Here is a 13084-nt window from a genome sequence, read left to right as displayed (position 1 = left end):
TTGTCCGACTTTGAGGACACATAAGAAGAGCTTTGATTTGAAACTATTTTTTTTTAGAGCTACTCAGCATCTTTCATCATGCTCCAAACATGGTCAAATTTGAATTCCTTTTTATTGCTTGGATCTTGCATGAGTAAAGTTTTCGCTTGATTGAGCTGCATAATTTGAAAATTGTTAAGAAAAATTCTAAGATTTATATACAAAGTAATAACTAAATAAATACTCACCAGATCTTACTCTGAAGTACCACCAAGATGTAAGTTTTCAACTTGTTGATGACAATCATTCAATTTTCTTATAGTCTTCTCAATAACTTGCATTCGACATTGCAAAGATCGTGGGTTGCGGGACTCTCAAAACTCATTCTTTGCAACTTCATATGCTTCTGCCACCCAACTCTAAAAATGTTGACTAAATTATTGTTTACCTATAATGGGATCTTATGAAACATCTAAATAAATTATGCATAATAGCACATCTTTATTGGTAGAATATCCTGCAAATTTTGAAGTCATAGTTTACAAAGTGATTAAATATTGAAGGGTATGGCTAACTTATGGTAAGGTATAGATGTTGGCATTCCAATATATATAAGTCAAATGGAATCTTAAACAATAATTAAACCAACAGTATCATGATAGATTCATCTTAAAATCGATCATTGGATGGATTTCATCTCAATCTCCACATTCGGATAGTATGCATCTGTATCCCCATATTTTCCTATTAAATAATGTATTCTTCTAAGATATAAACATAACTCATATTTTCTAGTTCCTCTTAAATTCGAGTCAAAAAAATTCTACAAATCGTTACTTAAAATGGATTTCTATGTTGGAGATACATCAAATAATGATGCTGAAAATTTCTCATCATCTTCTTCGGATATTGACGATTATATTTCAGATGATAATGAGTTTGAAGTGGAAGCACCAGTAGTTAATAAACAATTTCTTAGAAATAAGATGGTTTTGCAACAAATACAATATCAACACTGAGTTTCTAGAGATGGCTCTGTTCCAGGTCATCTAGTAACCAATCGAGATCGTGAAGCGGCTGATCGTAATTTATTTCTGAATTATTTTTCAGATAATCCACGCTTCAATGATGTAATATTTTATCGACGATGTAAAATGTCTCGAAATTTATTTTTTCATATTGTCGATGCAATAAAAGCGCATGATACGTACTTCGAATAATAAAGAGATGCAGTAGGTAAAATTGGATTATCTACTCTTCAAAAAATCACAGCTACGTTTCGAATGTTAGCATATGGTTTACCGGCTGATGTTACCAACGACAATGTGAAAATTGGGAAGTCCATTACAATTGAAAGTCTAAAGAGATTTTTTCGAGTTACTCTTGAGGTATTTGGTGAGCAGTATCTGAGATCACCAACTGCCGAGGATGTTGCAAGACTTCTTTATATTGGTGAGCGACGTGGCTTCCTAGAAATGCTAGGTAGTTCGATTGCATGCATTGGAAATGAAAAAATTGTCCTACTGCATGGGCTGACCAATATACAGGTCGTAGTGGATCGCCAACAATCATTTTAGAAGCTATAGCTAATTATGACCTTAGGATATGGCATGCATATTTTGGAATGCTTGACTCCAATAACGATATTAATGTTTTGGAGTCATCGTATTTATTTTCTGACTTTGCTAAAAGTATTACTCCTCCCGCTCATTATGTTATTCAAGGAAAATAATATAATACGGGTCATTATTTAGCTGATGGTACATATCCAAAATGGTCAACTATTATGCAAACTATTCGTGAACCACAAACAAGGAAGAAGAGGTATTTTGCAATGAAACAAGAATCATGTCGGAAAGATGTTGAATGTGGTTTCGGAGTGTTACAGTCACGTTTTGCAATAGTTGTAGGGCCATCACGTTTTTGGAAAAAAAAATATTGCATGATATATTAACTACATGTATTATCATGCATAATATGATAATCGATGACGAATGTGACCTTAGTGCACCTATTGAAGACGGTAGAGAATTTTCAGCTCCAACTGTTGAAATGGTTGTCAATGAAACTAATTGATTTGAACAATTTTTGGCTCGACATAAAAAGATTAAGGATAAAGATGCCCATTTTGCACTTTGTAATGTATTAATTGAGCATTTGTGGGAGCAATATACAAATTCAAATGATCATCTAAATTAGTTTATATTTTTTTTATTGATAATTTAATATATATGAGTCTATTTTATTTTGAATTTTACTAATTAGTATTTAATTAATTTATGTTTATAATTAATATATTTTAATAATTAATATTTTTTATAATTAATATATTTTTATTTATTTCTAATATAATTGAATATTTGAATATTGTATGAAAATGTAAAATATATAAATATATGGGTAAATATATAAAATGATATGAAATTTTTGAGTGAAATAGATAAATAAGATTAAAGTAAAATAAATAATATAATATTAAAAAAAATATATAAACAAAATATTCTTTTTTAGGTTATTATTTAGTACAAAAAATAGTACTTGGAGATGGCCTTAGAGAGAAGCCTATTTTTTGGCTAATTGTCTGGCCTCTTTGGCTCGTGATCTACCGATTGGAGTCCATCTTCAGCAGTGGCCGCCTGATTTTATTAAAGAGTCGCTTTGGTATGACAGGTGTGGAGTGGGTTATTGTAGATATAGTAAGTATATATGTTAAAAAAATATATAGTATATTTGTTCAAAATAAAAAAATCACAAGGTATTTATTTATTTATTTATTTTTAAATAATATTTAAGTCTTTTAGAATGATATTTATAATTTATTATAAAAAGAATTATTATTTAGTTTATGTATTATATACAATCTCATTAATTAATTCATTAATTTAAAAAATTATATTAAAATATTTTTAAAGTATTAAAAAATTTATTAATTAATCTTTTATTAATTTTAATTATCAGAGAAAAATTTAAAATGCTATTGATTGAAAAAACTAAATAGTTTAATTTTTATAAAATTAAATAACCAACTAATAAATTTAAGAGATTTACAATTTAGTTTCTAGATATTACTATTATTAACAAGTCAATCCCTATATTTTTAAAAATTTATTAAAACATTTTTATCTTTTATCTCTGTTAATAAAATAGTTTTTCCGTCTATTTCTGCCATTAAAAATATAGCAAAATATTAAATTATCCTTCTTCTTTTCCTCCTCCTCCTCCTCCTTCTTCTTCTTCTTCTTCTTTTTTTTTTATTGATTCTTCATCATCTTCTTCTTCTTGTTTGGTTCTTCTTTTTCTTATTCTTCTTTGATTCTTTTTTTATTTTTCTTTTTATTCTTCTTCTTTAAAGAGGAGAGAAGTTTTTTCTTCTTTTTTTTTTTCTTCTTCTCCTCTTCTTCTTCTTGTTTGGTTCTTCTTTTTCTTATTCTTCTTTTGATTCTTTTTCGATTTTTCTTTTTATTCTTCTTCTTTGAAGAGGAGAGGGAGATTTTTCTTCTTTTTCTTTTTCTTCTTCTTCTTCTTCTCTTTTTTCTTCTTTTTTTTTTCTTTTTTTTCTTCTTCTTCTCCTTCATCATCATCATCATCTTCTTCTTTTTTTTTTCCTTCTTTTTTGAGGAGGAGGAGGGTCTATTTCGTTCACGGAAAGAAACGATAAGTTCGTTTTAATAAATATGAAAAAAATAAGAATATTTTAATAGATATTTGAAAATGTAAGGACTGACTTGTTAATAATAGTAATATCCAAGAATTAAATAAGAGATTTTATTTAAGGGCAAAATTAAATTTTAAAATTTTTATATCTCATTTTTTATTTATTTTTAATGGAAAAGATGATAGAAAGACTATTTTATTAATGGAGAGAAAAATTAAGGACGTTTTAATAGATTTCTAAAAATATAGGACTGACTTGTTAATGATGGCAGTATCTAGAAATTAAAATGTAAATCTTAATAAATTTTATTCAAATTAAATAGTAGAATATTTTAATTAAAAAATTATTTAATATATCATTTAATATATTAAAAATATATTAATAAATTTTTTAAAATAATAAATTAACTAGTGAATTTTACTAAATTGAATGGGTAAATAATTATTTTTTCTTTTTCATACAAAAACAATATTAACTTTAATTTCATAATTAATGATATAAAAATATTTTAAATTTTAATCTCTCTATTTTATAATTTTTATTTATTTTTTTATTATTTGAAAATTATTATTTAAGATTATAATAATATATAAATTTGTTATTATAAATTTATTTTATTTTTAATTTTTTTTTCAAAATATCCCTTAATATTTAATAAAATTTAATATATTTAAAAAATATAATTAAAAAAATTAATAAAAAATTTTATATTTTTAATACATTAAAAAAACTAAAATAGACAAAAATTACGTGGGAATTGATAAAAACACGGAGTCCCTCTCAGCATCCCCAATTCCAGTGTGAGCAGAGAGCTGTGGCCCGCTAAAAAGCTCCACCAACACTCTTTCCCGCTCTGCTCCACAGCACATTTTGCCTGCCCAACGCCAATAATTCATATCTCTGGTCACATTTAGGGTTTCCGACAAAGAAAAAAAGATTAAATTAGGATTTCAAAATCGGATACATGGCGGTCCTCAACTGGAAGCACCACACTCTTCTTCAAGCGTTGATGACCCGCGGCCCACTCAAGGAGAACGAATTCCACAAGATCTTCTCTGCCGTCACCGGAAAAAACCCACGTATTTTGCCTCTCTACTTAATTTATTTTTCAAATGTTTTGAACTATAGACAAAGAGGCCTGTTTAGCTGCTGAGAATCCCATAAAATTGAGACAATTCTAGCTGGTGTGGATATTTGAAGAGTTGGTTAAAGATTTAGTGGTGTATCTTACATTTTCCCACAGGTTCTTATGAACGTGATTTTAATGATTTCCTTCTGAAGATAAACAAGGAACTTTCATATGTTCAAATGGAGTTGCGGCGCTGTAGAAACCAGAATGATGGTGAAGTTTGTTATGGACTTGTTAATAATGTTTCTGATGATCAATCAAAGCTTGGAACTAAATACTCTGTTCCACAGATTGCTCTGTACAAGGGTGTTGTAAGTCTTGTTTCTAAACTAATATATATTTTTTTTTGTTGTAATGTATTACTTATATTACTATTTTGAGTAATAACTGGGAAGATGCGGTAGATATGAATATTTCTTTATGGAGCAACTCTTTTAACAACTGTGTAATGGGTGCTCTGCAACTATGGGAATGTAGGACACACATAGAGCCGTAACGGTCAAAAATATGTTGAGCAGACAATTTGAATTATCTTTGCTCAGTTACGTGCCGACGATGACCTTTTTATAAGAGATCAACTCCCTCAAGTACACATTCAACAATTTAGGTAGCATCATTGCATATTATCCTGTTGCTATGCATTTAATTGAATGTTTGAAGAAGCTTGGCGTTAACTTTCCTTTTCTAGCACTGAAGAGATTATAAATATACCTCTGTCTGTACTTTGACATCTTGACCACACATCAGCAGAGATATCTGGAATGAAGTTTGTTTGTAATTGTAAAAGACTTCTGTTTGTGTTCATCTTTTACTACTCTCGTCTTTGATTTATTGTGAACAACATGTTGCTGTCAGTTTTTCCAATTTTGGTGCGTGTTGTTGTAATCTAATATTAGTTTAGTAAAGATGCATATCATTATATGAACTGATGTTTTGTTTTAACGATTTCAGAGAAAATGAGACTGAAATGATTTGGGAGAAAAGAAACGTGTATCTTATTGAAAGAGTTGCTCCCCTTATATAGACAAAACTAGAGTGAGCCTTCATCGTGAACTGACTAACACGTGAAGTTCACTTTACTGCTGAGCTAAGCTAATATTTATAAAATTATAATTGTACCCCTATAAATATTTACACTATTTACACATATGGTTTGTTTTGTTTCCGCTGTCCTTTTTGCTTGTGTCTCATTGCACTAATGTTATATGTCAGATAGAAGCAATAATGCAGGATGCCACAGCCCAGGGTTGCATATCCACCTTTACTGCTCTCAATACACGGCTGGAGAACCAGGTGTGCACTTTCATATGGAACTTTATTTGTCATTAATTTGGTGATAATTATATTGCTGTTTCACATATCTTTTACTTGCAGTGAATACGATCCAGCAATTTGTGACAACCAAATTAGTTAGCAATTTTCAACTGGCTTGTTCTTTGACTAAGTGGGGTGGGAAAATCCAAGTGAATATGTAATTGGAAATCTCAAGTGATTTGATCTCAGCAATAATTTGTTGCTTTCAAATGCTAAATTTTAATGAACACAAATAATTTTGATGTTAATTTCGAGCTAGGATTAAAGTTAATCGTGTGTATCTAACATTAATTGATAACATGTATAAAAATCCCACAAATAAATGTAATTATATTGACAATAGGATTATAATGAGATTTATTTGGTCAGGAACTGGCACTGTTAATGCTGATTCTCCACTAAAGAGAAATTCCTTTGGAATCCTGAATCTACGAAATGGGGAACTTACTGATGTTGAACACTATGCAAACTTGTAAATTGGGTAGGCTGGAAATTAGGCTAAGATTGTGTAAGGACCAGAATTGAGCATTGGTCACGGCGTAGGGATTGATAATGCTTCTATTCTTGTTGTTATTTATCAGCGTAAATATCCCATCAGCTTGAGGGAATGATCAATAAAACATTTATCCAGATCTCTTCTATTTCTTTCTCTTCATGGTATCAGAAACTCCCTGATCTCTGTTTTCCCTGTTCTTCCCTTCCTCCCTCAACCCCATTTCTTCTTGGTAAGGAATACAACTAGAAGCGCTTGCTGCCAATCTGCATGTTGACTGAGTCCCATTGCCAGAAAAGGCTCCATGCTCAGCCATGCGTTGTCAGTCTTCCTCTGGGTACATGCACCAGTAAGTGAGGGTTTTTAGTTGTTCTTTTTCACTGGAATCAACACCAGCTGTCTCAACATGGTCAGTGGCTTTGACTGGCCACACAGCCTACCACTTGGATCCCCTCCATATCTTGAGCAATTTGCAGAAGGGTAGTTTCAAATCGTGGGGTGTCTCAAAATTGGGTTGAAACCTGTTTGGTTTTCTCTCACAATAGATTCAGTTCTTTTGGTTATTTGGTTCTCTTGCAATTGTGACAATTCCCTTGATATTATTGTTCCTTCCTTGGTTCATATGGTTCAATCATCCCAAATTCCTAGTACTATTTGTGTTTGTTTGGACTGCTCTGGATACTGTTTAATATTGCCCTTTGGTTTTTCTAGCTCATTGCTATTATTTGGCTGGTGACATATTGTGATAATAAATTGCAGAATAGATGGACAAGTTTATGCTGAGTAACAATATATAAATTTTTTCCCATAGGATTAGAAACTTGAACTTTGCCTCTTATTCTTATGTGCTTCTTCTTCTTCTTCTTCTTTATTTCTTTTTCAATCATATGCATGCACTGGGGTACTTGAAAAAAACAGTGCTCTGCTTTCAGGTTCATAGTGGGACAGAATCACAATCACAAGGTGGTTCATCTCAAGTTCCTCCTGCATTAAGGAATTTCTCTATGTCCCAGAAAGAAAAAACTCTTGATGAACTTGTGTGTGACAAGTGGCTCTGTCACACCCCTGACGGTGACATTGGACTTGGTGTCAAATCATACCTTGATTTGCGGAGTTGGTTTCATAATTCAGGCATTCCATCATGTGAAGTGTGCAATGAAGCTGCAATAAAGGTTTTACTGCTTTGATCCCCATGTTTATATTACAGCAAATTGTCAGTGACTTTTAGTTTGGTTGTGCACAAATCTATTCGGCCCTGAGCCAAGTTGGATGGCATGAACTAGGCCATAAATTGGAATATTTTTTGTGCAAAGCTCCTTCTGTTTTATGAGAAACCACAATTATGTTGAAATGGTGATTCTTAGCAACATTCAACTAATAGAGCTGTTACATGGGCTTGCTGATGGGAGGATTAAGTGCATTAATGTTCATATTAGCTTAAAAGCGAGAATATATGTGGACGTGCATAATTTTAGAGGTGGAATGTCATTATGCTCTCACAAATTACCTCGAGGCTTGAGATAATTGCAGTGGCATTTGTTATCTTTATTAAACAGCTTATATCTGTCATAAATTTGCAAAAATTAAAGGCTGTGTTAAGGACCACTATTTATATTTCTATCAAATTCAAATTGTTCTGGTTATTTCCGACAGGCAAAAGTGTGCCAAAATGAAGGCTGTATGCTCCGGATTCATCACTACTGCCTGAAGAAGAAATTTTCACAAAGCAGGGTATAGGTTTTGGATCTTTTGGTGAGTTTATTTTAATGTGGTTAGTAGATATCTGACGTAGGGCTTTGCAGGGTAAAATAATTTGTCCAAGTTGTAGCACTCAATGGGAATGCCAAATTCCCAAATCTGAAGTGGAAGCGTTAGAGGATGAGCTGAATGAGCCTACTGAGAGCCAACCGCTTGCAGTATCCAAAAGGAGGAAGCTTAAAGCCAACAGAAATGCTGATGCAGATACCGCTGGATGTGGCTCATCTCAAGGTCCATCTGTTCCAGAGCTGAGAAGAGTGACTCGGTCATCTGCTAGACCAAGGTAAAAAGTCTCTTTATTATTGAATATTCCTGTATATTTTGATACAAACCGACTCTTTTGGACACAGGCAATGTTATGCTATTGACTTAGGATGTTGATTTAGCAGAAAAGTTGCCATACATTAGATTAATGAGTTTATTAAACTTCTAATTGCTGGGGAGGTATTCTCTCCGTTAGAACTGTTTAGCACTATCAAATGTGGGTCTTCAAAAAAAAAAAAGTTATTTTCACCTGGGTTGGCATTGTTGATTATGTCTCTAATTATTTAGTCTCTCAAGAACTGTTTTTCGTCGACAAAATGATTACAAATTGGTTTTTTTCTTTTATTTAAATATTGTCCCCCAATAAGTTATATTTTCATTCTTTTTCTTTAATCAATCATGTTGTTTTCTTTTACTGTTGTTGTCTAATGGAACAGCCAAACAGGTAAATTTCGTTTATTTTTTTTTTAATTTTCATTTATTTTAAGATCTCAATAACAAAAATGTGTTACTAATATAATTTTATTTGATAATTAATTAATAAAAAATAAAACTGATATTTATACCGAAGCGTGCCCTTAAAAATTGCTAAACCTGATTTTGAGTGGACCCTTATTAACAACACAAGCCTAATGGAAATGCCGAGTAAATCTCTAAATCATTCTTAAATATGCTAGTTTTATTTTTTGTTTAAAAAACATATCTTTTTTACATGGTATTTGGATTAAGTGAATACGGAATTTATTTCATCTGGTGAATGAATGAATTCCATTAGTTGAATTTTGGAGACGAGGTTTTCTCTAGGCTGACGATTGAAGTTACACGCAGGTGGAAGGAAAGGGGAAAAAATAAGTGTAAATGAATTAAGCAATTTGTGAGTTTGAGGTTCAGCTTGAGAAAATTTTAATTAGACTCAGTTTGATTTTTCAATTAAGTCAAGCTTTATCTAAATTTTTAGCTCCATTTAATAAATAAGCAGTAGTTGAGTTCCATAATATTTAATTCATTAAGGTTGTTAGGTCTAACTTGTTTTCAAATTCAGGAGAAAAGTTAGTGAATTGCTTGTGAATAGACTTATTAAGCATATTGAGTTTAATGTTACAAAAGAATTAAACTCAAAACCTAAATAAACTTTCATTAGTAAAATTTGAGTTTTTTTAATTTTAACTTTGTACAGTCTAGTTGCACTTTCAGAGTTTGCAATATTTGGATTCTTAATATTTAAAGAGTTTATTTTTACAGATTTAAAGAGTTTGCAATATTTGGATTCTTAATATTTAAGATTTTGTTTTTACAGATTTATGAGTTAGCTTGTATATATATTTATTTAATTAAAATTCTTTAATTTTAAAGATATTGAATGAATAAATTCTCTTAGTTAAATTTAAACTCTATAAAATTTAGTTCAGCTCCTTTACACCCATAGCAAAAAATTGTAGGGGGACAATAGGTTTGGTCAGACTCAGAGTTGAGATCTGTGTAAGGTTAGATTTTTACATATTAGATACCCGTTTATGCAAGTATAATTAATTAACTATGAAAACATATTTTTTGTTAAATAACATTTATAATTTTTATACATATAATATTATAAATAAATAAAATTTAAATAGTTTATATTTATTAAATTTTAATATATAAATTATTTCGTAATTTTTATCTAAGTTTGGATAGTTAATGATAAAATTTTTAATTATTTAATGTATATTTGAGTATTTAGAATATTAAATGACCAATCAAGGGGCAAATTTATTTTTTAATTAATTAGTCTTTTAATTGGCCGCTCCAAAACTTAATAAAAATTTCTTGTAGCTATAATAAATTTAAAATTTTCAATATTTCACCCCTCAAATCCCACACAAACGCCTTCGATGCCATTCCTAAGCTGTAAGGATTCTACCATGCGTGACAAGCCAGAGCAACATACGTATGCATATCCAATGCCAAACTTTCATCCAATTAGGCGGGTGTATTAACCGGCAAATTTGCATGAATAGCATCATAAGAACTCTTATGATGCTATATATAAAATTGGGAATATTGGGACTTCTTAAATTACTCTTATTATGTTTGTTAATTACAATTTTATTATTTTTAAAATTTTTTAATTTAATTATTTAATTATAATAGTATTCTAGTTAAATTCAAATTATCAAAGAAATCTTTTAATATTTAAATTATTTATATCAAAATTTTATCATAAGTTAAATTACTTTAAAAAAATAATTACAATTTGTTATTATTTGAAATTTTTAAATTTAATTATTTAATTATATTATTAGTCTATTTAAATTTAAATTAATTGAAAAAGTTCTTGATTAAATTTTATTTGTAGATGATATTTTTTAACATTATAAAATTTTATTTATTGAAATTTTACTGTAAATTAAATTATATTTTTTTAAAAAAATAAGGAATTAAGAAAAATCATATATAAAAATAAGTATTTTATATTAAGAATCAAAATAAAATAATAATTTTAGTATTGATTTAATTGAATTATTATTAATAATAAATTTATATATTTTTTATTTTACATATAATTTATCTATTTATACTTATATATAAAAGTGGAAAAATGTCAAAATATTAAAATTGCCGATTATAACTCTAGTTTGTTTATTTGTGTACTATACTTTAAATTTAAAAATTGATAATGATTTTATTATTTAAATAATTTTAAATTAATAAATTATTTTAAATAATATCTAAAGTAATTTTAGATATTTTTCATTTAAAATTAATGCATTTAAAATTTTTATTTCTTAATTTAATTAATTTTATTTAGTAATTAGGTAAGATAATTATTAGAAATTAATTATTTTGATAATATTTAAATTTTAATAAAAATAAAACATTTTGAGATAAAATTATTAAAATAATAAATTTAAATATTAATAAAATTATTAAAATGATATATTTGAATATTAATTGATGTTACATGAAAATTTCTCAAAGTAAACCGTGAGCTGCCATCGTTAGATAAGACTACATGGTAAAAGCTCGATGAGTTGATAAGCAGTCCCATCTGTAAAAAAGAACACTCGAATGCTCGGCTCCTCAGGAAAATTAGGACAACCATTATGCTCTGAACTAAAAGAAAGAAGACCCTGCTTCAGAGCAGGTCGGCTTCAGGTCGGATAGACTTGGTCTCTTAGCCTCAGGGCGAGTCTCCATAAGAAAGTTACTGTTAACAGCTACAATCCAACAGATTCCCTTCATGCCTGAAACCACGGGATATCCAACCAACTAGTCGCCAAGACTCCTCATTAATTAGCCGGCCACATCATCGTCAGATTATCAGAAAATACTATAATTAATCATTCTCTTACAATATAAAAATCAATAATCACAGAGGTAAAAATATGCTATTCTCTCACACCAATACTCTGAATTCTCAGCAATTCCTTACTCCCGCCTTATTCTTCAGTTTACTGATTTGAGCGTCAAAATGGCTGCCGTGGACGCCAACCACCTCACTTTCTCCTTCTTGCACGTCTAGCCAATCACAACACAGCTCCAATCCGACCATATCATAATTTTAGTTCCAGCAACTTCATTGCTTCCGCTGCCGAGAGATCCATTGAATTCTCTCTGTTCATTTGGATTAAAACTGGTCTCTTATCCCTTTTTCTCTTAAAAAGAAATCTCTCTTTTATTTTTAATGGCCGACAATTCACAAGCTGCTACTAAGATTGCTACCGATGAGGGTGTTATTATTTCTTTCACTCCTGACAGTGGACAAAACATGCCCTCTATGGTCAACAAAGCAGATTTCAACAATCTGAGCATGGAGCAAATACTTTAGTACGTCAGAAGGTTACAGGTTATTTTCAAGCAATACAAAGTTTGGGAAGAGGTGTCACTCGTGGCTCCCAAAGGAAGGGAAGAAGTCTCCAAAGATACCCCAAGGATTCGAACGGAGGCAATCCAAACATGGTCTAAAGGGAAGGACAAGTTTGAGGAAGGAGAACCATCAGATGATGTTCCCAAGGATGCTGGCTAGAAGCTGAGACAAGCTGCCCAAAGGTGCCAAGAAGGATGGCAAGAGGACAAAAGGACGGGTCAGAAGTAAGGCCAAAAGCTGGAAAAGTAAGGGTATGAGGGAAACTATAGAAGTTATCCGATTTTCTGAGGAAGGAATGGCCGAGGTGAATATGCAAAATATACCCCATTGAACGACTCACGAATGCATATCCTAATGTAGATTAAGAAAAAATAATAAAAGGATCAGGTGGCCTCTCGAACTCAATTTTAAGAAAGCCGGAAAACGAGATAGGATCAGGTACTGCCATTTTCATAAAGATCACAGACACATAATGGAGGAGTGTTGGCAATTGAAAGACGATATTGAAAGATTAATAGGGAACAACACACTTCGGAAGTTGATCACAAAGAATAGAAAATATAGGAGGTCTGAACTCGAGGTAACAATCCCCAAAACCACCCCTGACAATGAACCTATAGGAGATTATTCACTTGATTGCAGGAG

General features: G+C 30.5%; 1 protein-coding gene and 1 pseudogene across 1 annotated transcript; both read left to right on the top strand.

Annotated features, from left to right (window-relative positions):
- The first annotated feature begins 821 nt into the window (after positions 1 to 821).
- LOC122723441 lies at positions 822 to 2055 on the top strand (annotated as a pseudogene).
- Positions 2056 to 4416: 2361 nt separating this feature from the next.
- LOC110612818 (non-structural maintenance of chromosomes element 1 homolog) lies at positions 4417 to 8841 on the top strand. The gene is made up of 6 exons (XM_021753633.2): positions 4417 to 4713; positions 4878 to 5074; positions 5976 to 6056; positions 7503 to 7742; positions 8224 to 8301; positions 8373 to 8841. The coding sequence occupies exons 1-6, from the start codon at positions 4599 to 4601 to the stop codon at positions 8613 to 8615; spliced, it is 954 nt and encodes a 317-aa protein (XP_021609325.1). The 5' UTR covers positions 4417 to 4598; the 3' UTR covers positions 8616 to 8841.
- Positions 8842 to 13084: the final 4243 nt, after the last annotated feature.

This window comes from Manihot esculenta, chromosome 4 (assembly GCF_001659605.2).
Source record: "Manihot esculenta cultivar AM560-2 chromosome 4, M.esculenta_v8, whole genome shotgun sequence".
Classification (NCBI taxonomy): domain Eukaryota; kingdom Viridiplantae; phylum Streptophyta; class Magnoliopsida; order Malpighiales; family Euphorbiaceae; genus Manihot; species Manihot esculenta.
This window is presented reverse-complemented; position numbering and strand designations above follow the sequence as displayed.